Source organism: Xiphophorus couchianus, chromosome 5 (genome assembly GCF_001444195.1).
Source record: "Xiphophorus couchianus chromosome 5, X_couchianus-1.0, whole genome shotgun sequence".
NCBI classification, from domain to species: Eukaryota; Metazoa; Chordata; class Actinopteri; order Cyprinodontiformes; family Poeciliidae; genus Xiphophorus; species Xiphophorus couchianus.
In genome coordinates this window covers 3,974,848-3,992,723 of record NC_040232.1, presented here as the reverse complement: position 1 = coordinate 3,992,723, position 17,876 = coordinate 3,974,848, and the positions used below count along the sequence as shown (strand labels likewise).

The following is a 17,876-nucleotide window of genomic DNA, read 5'->3' as shown; positions in this document are numbered from 1 at the left end:
GCATCTTCAATGTATTTATTTTATTTTATAAAAAAGGCTTATGTGTGTGTTTAAATAAAACATTTGCAGAATGTGCGATTTTTTTCAATAATCATCTGAATAATCAATTGCTAAAATAAAATAGATCAAGTTTAAAAGAAGTATTTCTTATTACAGCAGTATAAATGTTGTTGCTACTTCTATGGTCGTCCATCTGTGATAAATTTATAGACACTTTCTGCAGATTTATTGATATAACCAGCAAAACTTATTCTGTTCAAGATAGAAAATGACTCTCTAACAGATGATGCGTGAAAATATTTTTTGAAAAAGTATTTGCCTCCTTGCAGATTTTTGTCACAATTAAATGTTTCAAATCAACAAATAAATCAGGAAAACTCAAAGAACCAAAGTATCAACCAGGCCCAGAGTTTGGATGCTGATTTTTAATACATTTTCTTATGAAGTTTGAGAGATTGGGGAAGCAAAAACTCACTGAATAATAATTTTCAATACAGTTGATTAAATGATTCACGATTCAGTTTGCAGGACATTAGATCTTGAATTAATTGGCGATTGCTGTATCAAAATCATTTTGGAAAATATAACTGTACATAAAAAAAAATCTGATTTCTGTTTCTGTGCGTCTGTAAACTCAGCACGCAGGTGCATCAGCACTCAGTTGAGCTGTTTTAACAGCTAAACCCGTCATAAAGGAGAAATGTGTGAGATGAAACGAAAGCAGTTTGTCAGAGGGCCTGCCTGCAGAAAACAGAAAAATGGACGCTGAAGGTGTTTCACAGCAGCACAGTCTATCTGCAGTCTGAAGAAAACAGATTTTCCTAAACGACGCTGCCTGAAACTCATTTATCGCCGTTACTGATGGGGATTAATGTCTGACTCAAAGCTAAAAGCCAGAACTACTATTAAGAAGGAAAAAAAAAACAGTCAGTGGCTCCGATCTACTGAAATCAATAGTGAACTCAAACAAACAACCTCCAAACATTCAGTCCCACTGCACAACAAAAAATAAAGTTAATACCACCACGAGCTGGAATGACCCAATAAACAAGGGGAAAATTGAAAAGCGTCAGCGGTAGACATCTTCTGTATCTCATATTGACTATCTGCTCCTCTGCAGCGTCGGCTTTGATTAGATTTCCTGCCAGTAATGGGGGACAGAAAGGGGACGGAAAGGTAACGACGCCCAGAATACTGATTAGAACCGCCGAACATTTCACACGCAACACAAATATTATCATAAACACTCACATCTTCAAAATGGTGACTTTGTTTTAGTTATTATGGTAAACTAAACATGAGAAGTAACTTACAAAGGTGGAATGAGTTCAGAGAAATGCAGCTTTGTCCTAAGTCCGCTCTGATTGGTTGGTTTTCCCTGTGTGACGTCTCCTCACCCAGAAGCAGAAGCTCGTTTACGAACGTTTAATAACTGAGTGAAGTCATCAAATTAAACTTTAACGGTGTCAAATGTTTTAGTTTGTGCTGCTGTTATTTTAAAGATATTATTAAATGTTTCCAGAGGTCATCAAAGGTCAACCAGTTCCTTCAACTTTACAAAAATCAATCAAGATGGGGTGTTAAAAGTTTACGTTTGTGCGGCTATCATTATAAAGATTTAAAAAGAAAGAGTTGTTTTTTTCAGCAAATGCCCTTTTTTGAGTCCTTTAGTTAACAATTTATTGATCACTAAATTAGTTGATGATTACTCATTACTTCATCACCATTAATCCCATTAATGGTTTCAGCCCTCAGCTAACGAACCTCTTTGTGATCTTGCCCGACAACAATGAAGACGTCATTTTATAGAAAATGGCTTCAATATATCCACATTATAATGAAGGTGCAGCAGAAAAAGCAGGTCAGTGTTCTGAGGCTCCATCATCATGAAACAACAGCATCATTCCAGCCCAAATCCTCCGAACCGCCAGGCTGTAATGTGTAAATGTGTGTTAGGCCTGGTTTCCTTCATTAAGGCTGAGAGGTTTCACTTTAGAGGCTTTATCAGCACGGCTCAGTCAAAGTAGGTCAGATCAATAATTTATGGACTGCAGTCTAGAAACACACACCCTCTAAGTGTTTTAACATGATTTATACATCGAATGTGTGCAGGTTGGGAGGAATCTGCTCCTCACGTGATTTCATAGGGAAATAATGCAGCTTTTAGGATGACAGGGAATGTCACGCTTTTAAAACTGATGTAATACGATGCGGCGACTGTTGTAGTATTTGATATTTTTTTACACTCACACAGTTTGTGGGAGTTTTATTTTCATCTGTTGTTTTCTGCTTGTCCAAGATCATTTTGCTTTCACTCATCATCAGCAGCAAAGTCACTACTTTTAGTTTTTTAAGGCTTTATTTGAACTGTTCTGTTTCCACTGTGGAAGAATTTGGTGAAACGTAACATTTATTGTAGATTTCTTTCGTTTCATGGTTAAAGTTAAACAAACAGGCTTATCCTCTAACTGTTGCCAATGTTCCTATAAAGTCATTCAGCTTCATATCAACAAAGCCGGTTAGCTTCTCAAACTTCTCATTAGTGCTTATGATTTGCTGCAGGAGGTAGTTTCTCTTTGACTAACTATACAGTATTATAATTTGACTGAATTTATTGGATTAGCCTGGACCCAGGACAATACAGAAGGTCTGAGGAACTCTGTGAAGATTTAGGAAAAGTTACAAAAGTCTTTTAGTGCCGTTTCTAAAAAGCTTCCAGATTTCAATATCAAGAGTAGAAATAGCCGTACATCAAAGTCGTATCACTGTTTTCTTAACGGTGACCTACTGCAATTCTTTGAATAGGTTATATGGCCTTGAGCTTGTTCATGGGCGTTTTTGCACAGAATCATTCTTAGATAAGGAGGTTTTAGTTTATTTTGAGCTCCTTTCAGAATGAGTTCTTTTAGGGCTCTGTCACTTTAAATCCAAATAAGTTGCTGCTGGCCCCGTCCCTCCAACTCAACGTTTACACTCACACCTGAAAAATGGCTGCAAACAGATGCGCAATTATACAACTGTACAAGTTTGAAAAGCAGAAGTGGAGCCTCCTGCACAACCAACAAGAATGCAGCAAAGTGGTTTCTGGATGGGAGGTAAACAACTAAACATTTGTCTTCTCCAGCAGCCATTGTACAGCACATACAGCGGGAAAACCAGCTAACCAAACGTGCTAGAGCTCAGCTTGGGTAGGTAACGAAGCTGGGCTTTGCAGGGGTTGCTACGGATAGACACCATAAAACATTAACTTATAGCCTTTAAGGTCTGAAAGAAGACCCAAAGTGACCCATCAGATGAAATGAAACAGGTCAGGATGTTCAGGAGCAATCAAGAGTCAATTGCCTCACAAACTGGAAACTCCAGAAATACCAGATATTTGGTAAATCCGGCTTGTTTCCCCTTTAAAGATTGTGTTTTCTCCCTACACTGAAACAATTTCTAATCTGGCATAATCCAGAAAAGCATATCTAGTAAAAAGAAATACATATCTTGGGCCAACTGACAACAACATGGTGATAAAAAGTCTTATGACCCAGAGAGAGGCTGGTTTCTAGTGGCCTTGTATTCACGGTGCCTGACTTGTGTTTGTCACGTTCAGTCTGAGTGTTGTAAAAATATCTGCTCCCCATCAAACCTGAGGCGCAGATTACAAGTCATGAAGGCGACTAACATGCAGCAGCACCGTGATTAAACAGCGACTCACACATGGTGCATGAATCGAGTTACATACCAGCCGGGTAGTAACTAGTTACATTTACTCAATTACATTTACTTGAGTAACTTTTTTTTTAAAAAACCAAAAACTTTTAGGAGTACTTTTGCTGTGCTGTACTTTTTACTTTAACTTGAGTCATTTTACGATGAAGTATCTCTTCTCTTGAGTAAAGTTTCTACCCATTGAATGAAGATCAAACATATTTTAACCAAAAATTCACCAGGCAGAAACACACCTGCAGTTTTTATTAAAGTTTCATAGGTTTATTGTTCATAAGTTTATTGAAAGAAACTGATTTGGGGAAAGAAAATATTTTCTCTGATTTTATTTTTTGTTATTTATATGAATTATAAATTCATATAAATAACTAAATTATTGTCCTTTTGATTCTTAAAATACAAAAATTTGCATTTAACTTCATATTTTGGTCCATCTGATTATGTAATCTTTAAAAAATTAAATGGTTGATAATTTGATCAGCTACTCAGTACTTTTTACCGAATTCATTTTTACTCTTGAGTCATTTTTTGACAGCTACTTTTCCCTTTTACTTGAGTAAAAATATGTTAGCGCCACTTTTACGTGAGTAAATGTTTTGGCGCTCTGCCAGCTCTGATGAGATCAAATTCCCAGATGAGTTGAACTAAAAATAAAAATCAGACAAAAGCCTCGAATCTCCGACTGCGTCACATGGCGCATCTGTCCGCCTCGTCCTGCACATGCAGCACGTTTTCCAGATTACAGCTGCAGCGCTCCGGTTCTGACTAACGCTCGGCTCCGATATGATGCAAAGTCACTGCGCCGGGATTAATCGGAGTATAATCCCCGCCAAGCCGTTTTGCCTCGGCTCTGCAGCTGGTCGGAGGACCAGGGCGAGTGGGCTCACCGTGGGCCCGCCGTGGGGCGCGGATCAGACAGCGAAACACACAACATGTCTGCTCACATCACATGAATCTGCTCAATCTGTCCCTATGTGAGAAAATTACACATCAGACTGAACACATGGTGCCTCCTCTTCCTCTCTCCTGCACTTTCCTCCACTTCTTCCTCCTTTCATTATTCCCTCCTACTCAGACTGAATGTTTTACAGAAAAATTTGAATTTGAGTTTTAATACAAAGCGATAAATAGGAAAACAAGGGAAGCCTTTAGATCAGGGGTGTCCAACGTGTGGCGTGGGAGCCATATGTGGCCCTCTGAGCAATTTTGGGCGCCCCGTTGACTTGATCACAGTTCAAGAAAAACCTAAAACTTGGTTTGCTTGTTCAGGCAGTTGATGCAGATTTATAATCAATGTTGGTGAAATTTTCACTGATGCCCGGCTGTTAAAAAAAAAAGCTTGACTTTCAAAATCTTAAAATGGAAAATGTATTGAGCAACACAAAGTATTCATACAGGGTTTGCTTTGCAGACTGGCGACCTGTCCAAGTGACGCTGCCTCTCGCCCGGAACGATAGCTGGAGAGGCACCAGCACCTCCTGACCCCACTGGGGTCAAGGTGTTAGAAAATGAACTTTCCTGTAAAGTATAGTTGCCGATATGTCATTAAAAGCGTTATGTTCTCTGCTGTTTTGTTTGGAGCGTTACCTTTTAACGTTCCAAACGCCTGCAAATTTACGGCGTACCAAGCAAATAACACCTCTCCCTCTCCAAGGTCTTTTGCTTCTGAATTCACAAAATCTGCAATTACACTTCATCACAGGCAGAGAAACAAAAGCTGACAGTAGGTGTGAATATGAATGAGGAGATTTTACAGCCGGATTCTGGTTTTCAGATGAAGATGAAAGATTAAAACGACCGGAACCTCCCTCAGGTAGAAATGCAAGAGAGATTACTGTGGCCTCATTTACTCTTATCGTTGTTTTCGCCATTTCTGTGGAATAAAAGGAAAAATGACCTTCAGCAAAACTCACAACACATTAACAGTAAATCATGTCTTCATTCAAAATCCTAACAGCAAAGCCACTTAGCTTCTAAATAATCGTCTATTGTTAGCAAACAGATGACGGCGTTCCCCCTTTAATTACACGTGTCATGGCCGACCTCCTGCAGCTGATGGTTTCGCTCCCCCAGCATACAGTCATCGCTCATCTCTCCTGCAGTGGTTGATGCTCAGAATGGGAAATATACAAGCGGTGAATAAAACATCAACCTCGGCCTGAATACTGATGCTAACAGAGAGGAAAAACCGCAGAAAATGAAGAGCAGCAGCTTCTTTTGTTTTTCTTTTTGTGGTCAAACCAGACAGAAACCTCCCCGGATCGTTAGCTGAGACGGATCTTTAAATATGACACTGGTTAAACATTCCTCCTCTGAATGCGACATTTAATGAATTTACTCCTTCGCTGCTCTCACTCAAAACATGCCGACGGCATCAAACCACAGGAGGAGCTAATAATAGGACCAATGCAGCCTCCGTCTGTCTTTAAGGACCCCAGAACAACACGGACGACTCGCTGCACCAGAAAGCCTCTTTTAAACGAATCCTGCGGAAATAAAACCCCATGTTCAACTTGGTTTCACAAAAATTCCAGCGTTATCTGCCGTGTATTCACCCCCTAATCTTTAACATTCGCTTCCAAACAGCCAGACTTTGCTGAGGAGTTCACTATGGTTTTAGACATTTCTTTCAAAGAAGCAACTTAGACTTGATTAAAACCACTCTCCAACCAACTGAGAGTGGATTCATAGAAAAACCTCTGACTGTATGAAGTTCAGAGATGCTACATTCTTCATGTTCCCTGCTGCTTTGTTTGAACGCTACAATATTCCTGCCACAGGCGTGAGATACGTCTTTCCCCTGCATCTTTGGTAACGTTTAGCACTTTTAGCTTCTCCTAGATTCATTTTTCCAGAAAAATCTTTATTTAATTGACTATTTTGTAAACGTTCAGTTGAATAAAGTTTGAAGTTTTGATTATCAACTGTTGTGAATTCTTCAAGTAGTTAGACGTTTACGTTCATGCTCTTATTTTGGAGGGGGTGAAACCTGTTTACGCAGCAGTTTCATTTCCTCTCCTCATGTTCTCCCTTTTTTTAAAAATAAATTTTATTTATTAAATGGTAAGTATACAACAAACAATGAATGATGCATACAGAAGAATGCAAACAACCAGAGACGTTAATTAAAACAATGTATGGAAAAAATTCTAAAATATGAATTGTTTTGAGAACATCCTCACATTCTCCTTGTGACACATGGTTGAAGTCAGTAGGAGTCAATGCTAAAGTGCTAAGTTATATTATAAATTATATTGTTTTAGCGCTTTAGCATTAGCAGAAGTTACGATTAGGGTTATTGTTTTTAGTTAGCGGTGCTCACCACTGGATATTCCCATGCAATTGTTTTGCACATCCACCATCACCTTTAGTCTTTTGATGAAAATGCATCATCCACAAACCTCTCATGGATTCTCATAAAGGATGGTGAGCTAATGACAGCAGCTGAAAGACTGTTAAAACGGTCTACATATGCTGCTACTGCCACCGCCGTGCCTTACACCAAGACGTTGCCACCATAAAGATAAACCAACATGACCTCCTTACAGAATGTCTGTCCTTAAAGCGCTCTATAACCGGTAATAGGAAGCACAACCTGCTATTTACCAACCATAATCCAGAGTAAAGGGTATCTACATCGACAGCCGTTTCCAAGGTAACGAACTGGTTCTTTCCTGACTGAGTAAAGGGGAGTTCAGTCCTGCAGCTCTTCTGCTGGACCCCATCCAGTATAGTTTTACTGCAGTGCTGCAGTTAGACCCATCCTGACTGCTACAGTTTGCAGAAAACAGCTTTCACTTCTTTGACTTGGTGGTTTAAGAATCTGTAACGCACTTTTTCAAACTGGAGCCCATAATTTGTTAAGTGCTTCCACGTTCCCAGTTTGACCATTTTTCTAACTTTCTCAGTGTTGGGATGGAAATATGTTAGTAAGAAAAATGCATAATCCTCCAGTAACGTGATGGAAGAGTCTGAGTTGCAAAAGTAAAATCGAAAAAGTTCACTGCAAAAACATAAAATCAAGAATTTTTGGTCTAGTTTCTACTGCAAATGTTTTATTTCATGCACTTGAAATAAGACAAAACTAACTTATGAATAACTTTTCAGTGAGAAATAGGAAGCTGCAGTATACAACGTTTGTAAAAAAAAAAGTTTTATATGTATTTGTTAGTTGTCATTATGACAGCATTATATAAAACAGAATCTGTGAATAGATCGATCTCCTCTGCCTTCTCCCAGTGCTCCCAGTACCTACTCCAGAAATACACCAGTCAGAAACAAACAACCAATGCTAAGGCTAGTTAGAAAAGTCACCGATGACGGTGGATAAATGTTTTTATCTGTAAGGTTAACTTGTTTCACCGCTGTTAGAACATTTAGCAACGACTACATTAGTTGATTGACAGCACTGGAGACCCTTCTCCTGGCCGTTTGGTTGCTTTTGACTGGAAGCGAAGCATTTCTTCAGATGGCAGTTCAAGAAGGATGAGGAGAGCAATTTTTTTTTCACAGATTATCTGTCTCATGACAAAATGATGAATTTAATAAACATTGAAAAAGACATGTTTTTGTAAAAGCTACATACTGCATCTGTAAGTCGATAATTTCTTAATATTGATGAAAGATTAGTAGTTCCACTTATAACTAGTACTTTTTCCATCAATATTAAGGAATTATTGACTTAAAACAAGCTCACATATCTTGCAGAAGTTACTTAGTTTTGTTTTGTTTCAACTGTTGCTAAGATATTTGCACTAGAAACTGGACAAAAATACTTGGTAAAATTCGGTGTTTCTGCAGTGTTAGTCTTTATTGCAACATTTTGAGTCATATTTTAGGAATAATGTAATGATTCATGAGTTGGAGAACTCATGAATTAAAAGCGTTCTGATTTTATTTTACAGCAGCAGAGAGAGATTTCTGGAAGGTTGTGCAGGAGCGTAAATCCCTGGAGATCCTCTGATCCCCTCGCTCTTTAAATCCTTCCTACCTGCTCCTGCCTGCTTCTCATCTTCTCCTTATCTCACTTCTCGGCTCGTAGCGCCGCTCCTTTGGTCCTTCCCGCCCCATCTGTTATCTCCCAGCTGGATGCGTTCCACTCTGCACTGCAGTGGCCCCAGTAAGGATCCAGCCTGGATGAGTCACACACTCGCAATCTGCTGCCCCGCCGAAGCCCTGCAGGCCCCGGCCACATCCAGGGACCCCGCCGCCGCCGCCGCCCCGGGGGTCGCATGGACACACAACCATCCACATTTAGATCAACATGTGCAACAGAAACCGCTTTTCCCACAAATCAATGAGAAAACAGGCACTATAAATAAAGATTTAAATATTGAAGGAGATTTTAGCTGATTTGCTTTTAAGGGTCAGAATAAAAGGAGCTGAGGAATTAAAAAGCTGCTGATATTAGTATTCAGTGCACATCATGGGAAAGCTTGTGTCAAACCTTGGCTCAGTTGAAAATATAAGATTACTGCAGCAGAAGCTCTTCACAGAAACGAAAATCTGCTTTCTGCTCCTTGATGCTTCACGTCTGCAGACAGGTGTGTGTCTCAGCAGCCAATCACACTCCTACAGGTAGCAGCCGGGTCCCGACGGCTCACTTGGTTCCTCAGCGTCACAAAAAGAAACAGCTACATAAATACTCTATTCCTGAAAGGAAGCACAGCTACACTGCAAAAACTCTAAATCTTACCAAATACTTCTGGTCTAGTTTCAAATGGAAAAAACTTAATACAGTTGAATAGCTTATAGAAACCTTGTAGCAAGATATATTAGCTAATAATTAATTAATGTTGATGAAAATGTGCTAGCTTCACTGGCAGATTATTTCACTTATGACATGGGAAACATTAATTTTCCATGTCATGGGATTCACATAAATTGACATAAATATGTGAATTTATCTATAAATGGAACTAGAACCTTTTCATCAATATTAAGGAATTAATTACTTAAAATAAGTTCTTATATCTTGCTGTAAGTTACTTGTAAGTTCACTTGTCGTATTTCTCATAGAAAATAAGATATTTGCACCACAAGTTACACTGAGGTTTTGTGTTTCTGCAATGAATCAGATCACAGGATGGAGAAAATTAGTAGAGATTTGTTTTGAATTAACAGTAAATCACCAAACCAATAAGTCTGGTGCAATCATTTAATCTCTTAAAGTCAACGGTCGGTAACGAAGAGGTGCCACATGCTGCCAAGAACGAGGCACAAAACAGAATTACACAAGACTGGGAGGAGGATTTAAACAGAACCGGGTCTTTAATAAGCTAAGTATGATTAATTAATTACATCAACTCTAAATATTCTATTGCATTTTTTGTCTTGAAATAAAAAGTTTAGCGAAGTGATGCTGGTCTAAAATAGCATCTGAATGCTAAACAAGTAGCAGCAGCACAGATGCTAACGCTAACGTGAGCGTCTACAATCCACATTTCTAAAGAAGCTCCTGAAACACGGGAAAGCTGAATGGGTAGAATAAAACTATATGATTGTTGAAGAATGTGAAATTTATGAGTTTGAAAAGTTGAAAATGTTTCAATTTTGAAACTCAAAATTTGAGTCTTTGGGCAGAAATGTACTCCACCTTTTTTCCTATTTAAAATGGCTTTTATATGTTGTCGTATCGCAAAACTACGACTTTATTCTCCAAATAATTTTTTTAATCTTTTCATAGCACGGCTCTATTAGAAAATGACTAAAGCCCCTAAAAACTTATTTCTCCTGCATGTTTGTGCTGCTGATAAAAGTTTCGAGCAGAAATCCATTTGGAGGATCAGAATATAAGAATCCTAATTCCGCCATGTTGGATTCTGTTTGCTGAACGCCTGGAAAACATTTTCAAGAAGAAGCTGCAGCGAATGTGTCCTTGGACTGCCAGCCTGAGGAGACCATTCTACTGCTGGGAGTGTCGTGTGTGTGTGTGTGTGTGTGTGTGGGCGTGTGTGTGTGGGTGTGTGTTGAATGGGGGTGGGTAACGTTTGAGGAGCAGATTGCAGGAGAAACCAAAGAGAAAACACAGAACGCTGCTCTCTGTTTGCACTCCGAGCCAAATAACTGCACTAAATCTACCAGACAGAAGCAGATTTCACCACGAAGCAGCCGAAGCTGCAGAGAAACATCTGCAGGGGCCGACAGGACGCTCCAACAGGCGACTATTAACACAATCTGTGCTGCTATCTGACGCCTCCTCCGGTTTCCACAACCAGCTCTGTGTTCAAAGTGAGAAATTACTTCACAACAATTTGCAAATGTTTGGATTTAATTCTGCTCCTTATTTTAGGCTTCAGCACAACAAAACCTTCTGAGAAATGTTTCACAGCTTCAGTACTGCACCTGAATCCCTGACGACTCAGAAGAGAAAGAATCTGAACGCAGAGGAAGGACATGTTGTCAGCAGTGGAGAGATCTTCCAGTTTCAGGTTGAGCCGCTCAGCCGGGATGGAGCAGACGGCCATTTGTAAACGGGCTGAAGCAGAGGAGTGTGTGTGACTCAGCCGAGAGGTGTTTGGCTCTTGTCGGCCTGAAGCCGACCGTCAGCGCCGCTCTGACTCACCAGGACCGAGTCAGAACCGCCCCGCAGAGAATCGGCAGCTCCGGAAACGGATCACAGCCGCAAGGCCAGATCTGCCACTGTCACTAAGATCTACTAAAGGAGGGCCGAGACGCTGGTCAGCTGTGCGAAAGTCTTAAATCGCTTTTGTTTTGCTCCATTTTCCTTCCAAGACGTCAAACTATCCTGCCTTAATTTACGGTGAATTCACACTGGCCCAGTTTAGTCCACTTTAATTGAAGCCCCGTCCGTTTGTCTAAAACGTCCCGCTCGTTTGTGTGAATCCGCAATCAAATTCTGATGCAGACCAAAAAAGTAAACCTGCTTCGCCGACTAACCTGGGTCAGTTTTATTGAAGTGAACTCTGGAGCAGTTTGGATGCATATGTGAACGCCAAGTGGACTGAAGACTGCTCTTAAAGCAGGAAGTGGTCTACAGTGCAGGGCATTCTGGGTAAATACAACCAAAACAAATGTAAAAGTCTCGCTGTAATGGCAGAAATAGCTTGTGATGTTTGGTCCGCCTAAAAATCTTGGTGTGTTTTTACACTTGATAGTCCGGTAAACTCAGTTTGATTTTGGACCAAAGTTGCAATATTTGTTACAGTTTCAGCTGCTGCAGTTTGTTTTTTCACTGCACTGAGTTGAACCAACCAAACACTTTGTAAAACCTGTTCCCCTCCTCACCTGTGGTGGCGCTGCACCAAGAACCACTGAAGGAAATGACATGAAAACCTCTGAAGAAGACACTGAGCACAACTTCCTTCTTTACAAGATGTAAACAAAATGGAGTAGCCGAAGTTTAGTGCATGGAGGATTTCTGTTTCGTCTTTGGTAAAAGATTAAAGATCTATTTCTCACACAAAAGCGTTTGTTTTGGTTGCATTTACCCAGAATTCCGAGAAGTAACGCCGAGTAATTATTTCCTACTTTGGGCATGGTTAGACATCTAATCTGGACTAGATTATTCTGCACGGATTGCAGAATTTTTAAAACCAAATGTGTGACTTGCGAAAACTTTGATTTGTGAAACTTCAGCAGGGCTTTTTTCCCCCCCATCTGCATAACATTGCAACTGCTCCAGCTCCAAACCACCCCTTGGATTTGTAAAACTTAAATTAAGCACTACCAGGAACTACCATATTAGCGCTTAAAAAAAAAAATGGAACTGTATTACAGTGAAGATATTAAAAATAAGTGAAAACAAAAAGCAAAAAATTTATATAACAGCAAATAACGCAAATTTCATAGAAGTTTCACAAATCAAAAACCCGTTTTTAAATATTCTGCAATCAGTGCAGCTTAACCCAGCCCAGGTTTGAAGTGACTTTTCCAAAAGCAGGAAGCAGACTAAATTGCAGGGCATTCTGGGTAAATACAACCTAAACATAAACATGTGAGTGTAATGTTAGCAGGAGAAAAATCTGACGCTGCTCCATTTTCAATTTTGTGAAGTAGGAAGTTGCGTTTTTGCTAAATCCCAGAAAACTTAGCAAGAGCATAAAGTTTAAACACAATTACCTCTAATACTGAACAAATGTATGCAAACTTCTGAATATAAAAGGAATAAAATCTCTAAAAATGTTCCTGCTAACCTTTAGACATTTAGCAAATAGAAATAATTTTGGTGATTCTAACTGAAAAGTTTGGCCTGATTTACTTCAGACAGTGAGGAAAAAAATGTGTGAGTTGTTTTCAGGTTCTGCTAATGAACAATTCATTTGATTCAGACCGGTTGGACTTGGGAAAGATATAAAACACACAGGATACCGGCCACCATAGCGTATAGCTCTACTTCCAAAGTTATAGTTTAAACTTTAAAGGAAATCAATGAGAGAAGCTTTGGAGCAAATTATTGTAGAACTTCACATCTTTCTGGCCGAAGTGCTGCATAAAAACAAGGCAAATCAAAGAGTGTACTTCATATTAAAATTACTACATTAAAAATAAAAAGCACAGCAAAGCAAAAATATTAATAAGTATATTTTCCCCATAACGTTACTCAAGTAAATGTAACGTTTTCCTGGTAAAAATCAGCTCTGCTGCTTTGCATACTCAGCTATTTGCCAATTGCTAACGTTTGGTGTATGCGGAAGTTCAACGCTATGAAGCTTACCGGAAATTTCCTGCGCTGCAAACAACCATCCTTCACTGCATGGACACAAGAGCCTAGACAACCAAGACGCTAATGCTAATGCTAACAACACGGACTGAATGGCTATGTTCACTTCCTCCTCCAACGTTAGAACTGCAGGCAGACTACAAAACATTGCAAAAAAGCAGCAGCATCTTTCACAACATCTTCTGTTTCCTGATTGGCCAAGTTAAAGTTCTTCTGGCGATAATCCAAGTGAACGGGAGAAATCCCAGATGGAGCAGTGAGGGGAGATTAGAATGGAGCAGAATTGCATAAGAAAGCAATGGCCAGGCTACTAACTAATTACTACCAAATTATAGTTATTTTTTTTAGACTTGACATTTTAAACTGAGTCAAAAAGACTAAAGAAAATCATCCAAAGAAAACTTTAAAAGACGCTCAGGACGACTGCAGATCTAGTCTAGATCTATGGCAGCTAGAGATGGTTCAACATTTCTGAGCAGTGGCAGACTGAAGGAAGCCACCTTGTTATCTAATAACAGCGGAATAATGAGGATGCTGCGCGTTTAGAGGGCGCAGAGGTCACGTTGCGCATCCGCAGGGGCGCAGCAGTGGATTTCCGTGAAGGCGCACTTTCTGGTTGCGTAACATTCCCGGAGTTCCCGCTGTGGTTGGCCGCAGGGAACACCTTCCCGCCGCTGTCAGGAGCCGCAGCTCCGGAGGTTCTTCTGGGCGGAATGTCATCTGAAGGGTACTGGGAGGAACTGACGTCCCTGAAAGCACCATCTGACGCACCGAACCGGGATCACGACCAGCGGAATGTCCCCGAACCAGCAGCGGAGTGAGCGGGAACAGCAGTGATGAATGACTGTTTTTGGCGCAATGCTGCAGCACGCCAGCGGATTGATCCAGTAAATCCCGCACCGCACGCCCAGATGGACCCGCAGCGCACGCACAGGACGTCTTGTCCTCTTACCTGAGTGGCTTTGTGGAATTGCTTCTTCAGTCCCGCCACAGACATGACTGCAACGCGATGGTTCTGGTCGGGAATCTGCTTTGAGGACGGGAATCTGCTGGCTCCGAACCGGATCTGGCGGGTTGCGTGAGGGCTGCGTGAGTCGTGGCGAACCCCGGTCTACGCTGGTCTTCTCCTCAGGGATCTCCTGTGTGGGAGAGGCTGAGTAAAGCCCCGACCAGCCTATTGGATGCTGAAGCCACATGTCTGGAGACGGAGCTGACGTCGGAGCATGCTCGCTTTAAAGCGGCAGCAGGGTCGGAACCGAGCGGCACCAGAACTCCAGACTGGGAGTTTGAACTGTAATGACCAGCATGAGGCAGGGAAACACCAGCTGGTTCTACTGGGAGGCCGATGGGAGCCTCCAGGTGATGCACTGATGAAGCCTCAGCTGCAGCACCTTGGACAGCGACAGTCCGCTGCAGGAGGGAAACATTCACAATGAAAACTTTAATGCAGTTTTGTGCAAAAGATATTTAAATGTCGCTTTATTTATTCATTTAAATGTTACGTAACATTTAAAGATACGGATATGTTCATCAGAAAGCCCCTGACAGAACTGCTGAAGAAGCTGTGCTGCATGGAAATATATTAACGCTCCAGTCTTTAACTTTTATAAAGAATATTGTTTTACAGGGTTATTAAAACTGCCACTATGTTGTGACAATGTGAGACAGATAATCTGTAAAAAGATCAATCTTCTCCCTGAGCTGCTATTGGGTCTAAAGGAATGCAAAAACAACCAGGAGGGTCTTAGCGCTGTCAATCAATCTCATGTACTCTCTGCTAAATGTGTTAATGACGAACTAACAACTTACCTTTACAAGAAAACTGATTATCCACTGTCATTAATGGTTATGCTAACTATAGTTAGCATTCACGACAGGCTATGCTAACTGCAGCTTAGCAGAGAGAAACTTGACTGATCATCACTGATCCACTGATCATCATTGCACTGCAAAAACACAAAATCTTACCATTACTGGTCTATAGAGCACATATCTTCACTCACTTGAATAATACAAAACTACCATAACTGTTAGACTAGCAGCTTGTTTTAAGTCAATAATTAACTAATATAAATGTTTTTAAGTACCAGTTCCAAAGGTCGATTATTTCATTTCTAACAGGAGAAAAATGTTTTATTAGTAAAATAATCTGCGAGTGGAACTATTACTTTTAAAGAAAAAGGAAAAAAAAAAATCAACATTAAACTCATCTTTGTTTTTCAATCATGGTCCAGTTAACAGAAGTCGGTACCAACTGCAGATTCTGGGTCCAGGTCGGGTCTAAAATCAGAAACAGATGTTCAGTCACATCAGGTTGAAATATCACCTGGTTGGTGGATATAATTTAGGTTTATAGTTACTCTGACTTAGATACCTGAAGGACAAACTGACCACTTCTCACTTTTTTCTTCTACTACTATCCGATTTGTTTTATTTGAACTGTTAACTTGATATTTTCTCTGTTCTGGGTTTTGTGGTTCCTTCCTGGAGGAACCATCAGCTGACATGATGCCGTTGTCCCTCTCCTGCTGCTAACTTTTTATTTTTCATGAACATCAAAAATAATCCTACATCAGCTCATCTGTTTCTTCTTCTTCTGCTTCTTTGTCCTCTCAAACCCCCAGTCGATTGTTAAAGATGGCCGCTTAAACGGAGCCAGGTTCTGGTTCTGCTGGAGGTTTCGTCCTGTTAGAGTTTTTCCTCTCCACCTTCGCTACATGCATGATCAGTATGAGGGATTGCTGTAAAGTCAGTGAATCTGCTGGGTTTCTGTGGATAGAAACCTCTTAAACTACTTTGAATCTACGATAAAACGAATGACTAACCCTCTCACTGCTCGAGTCGAACCATTTCCACTTTGTTCAGTTGGATCGTTGACGGTCCAAGAATCTTTTAAGACTTTTTAATCTTTCATCAGAGTCGCTCTTGTGAAGCTGAGGAGAAACTGAATCGGTTTCTTATACGCTGACACAGAGACCATAACTCATTGGTCCACTGGACCAATTTCATTTTTCACCTTCACAGTTCTTTCATTGTTGAAGTAAAAATTAAAGCTGCAGTAAGAAGCTTTTATGAAGAATATGTCTTTACACATTTGGCAGTGTGCTAAAAGACAATCTGAAAAACAAAATCGATCTCCCTGAGCTGTCGTCAGAAGAAATGCACAAAAACAACCAGCCAGAGTCAGGAGGAGGGTCTTAGTGTTGTCAATCAATCTCATGTATTCACTCCTCAATTTGCTAATGGAGGAGAAAAAAACGTACCGTTACAGGAATCCGCCATCATTGGTGGATAGGCCTCCTAGCCTGAGCATTCACAACGGCTATGCTAGCTGCAGTGTAACAGAGAGCTAGTGGGGTTAAAGGGGAAGGATGAGCAGCACCATACAAGATTGATTGACAGCATTAAGATCCACCTCCTGGTTCTGATTGGCTGTTTCTAGTTTGCACTGGAAGAAAGCAGAGGAGCGCAATTTTTTTCACAGATGATGTGTCTCATACTGTCACAATAAAATGAAAGTTTCAACAAATATGTAAAATAAAAAACATTTTTTTTTATAAAAGTTAGATACTGCAGCTTTAATGTGTTGCACTTTTAGCTTCAGCTGCATTGAGACAGAATCACAGTTTTCTTCTTCTAAATCAGAAATATGCAGCAAGTGGCTCATTGAATAAATTAAACCAGGAAAGTCAAAATCATTTTGGGCCAAAACAAGATCAAGAATGTCTCCAACAGGCCGGTTGTGGCAGAAAGTATTGATGAAACTACAATTTAAATAAATACCTGTCTCTTTAAATTAAATATATTTAATTTAAATATTAAATATATTTAATTTCTCTTGAAATTAAATATATTTTCACCTTGTATCTTACAGGACCCTGTACCATCAGCATGGTATAGAAAATGACAAGTAAAAGGTTAGATGTGAAAATACGTGTAATGTAGGAAATATCTGGTTTAAACAGGCTTCGTCTTCTTCCTGTTCCATTTCAAACTGGATGTGGAAGTTTTGGTTTTTATGTTTGATTATTATTATGCTAAATATATATATATTTTTGTTTTCTTCATAGTTATAAAATTTTTTCTCTGACATTTTACATGTTTGAAATAAATATTTTATTTTAACTTCATGCAATCTGGTATCATACAGACTAAACTGATGATTTGAATGATAAAAGTCTTTAAAAACACAACTGTAATCTTGAAGGTTTTAGAGTCTAGATGGCCGCATAAAAACATCTGGCGGCCTGGATTTGGCCCACAGGCCTTGAGTTTGACACATGTAAATTAATAATTATTGTATCAACAGAAAAAAGGTCACATTTAACTCAGGGACAGGAAGATGAATTACAAAAAAACATGAGCTGCATATTTTAACCTGTTTTATTTAAAAAGGTGTTTTACAAATAAAAAGAAAAAATGTCAAATATGTTTTTTCTGCAAACTACTTTGCTCAGATCTCCACCAGATGACGGTGGCG

The 17,876-nt window shown here is 39.8% G+C and overlaps 1 protein-coding gene across 7 annotated transcripts in view; it reads right to left on the bottom strand.

The window, feature by feature from the left end:
• Window positions 1-14,964, bottom strand: part of sh3gl2a (SH3 domain containing GRB2 like 2a, endophilin A1) — a 39,998-nt gene extending 25,034 nt beyond the window's left edge. For 3 of the 7 annotated variants that reach the window (XM_028018095.1, XM_028018096.1, XM_028018097.1), the window contains exon 1: window positions 14,349-14,959. In XM_028018095.1, coding sequence (XP_027873896.1) covers window positions 14,349-14,393 — 45 coding nt within the window. In that variant the 5' untranslated portion in view covers window positions 14,394-14,959. Of the gene's footprint in view, window positions 1-14,348 lie in introns of all 7 variants that reach the window. The other 4 variants (XM_028018091.1, XM_028018094.1, XM_028018093.1 and 1 more) reach the window with 4 other exon arrangements.
• Between the last annotated feature and the right edge of the window lie 2,912 nt (window positions 14,965-17,876).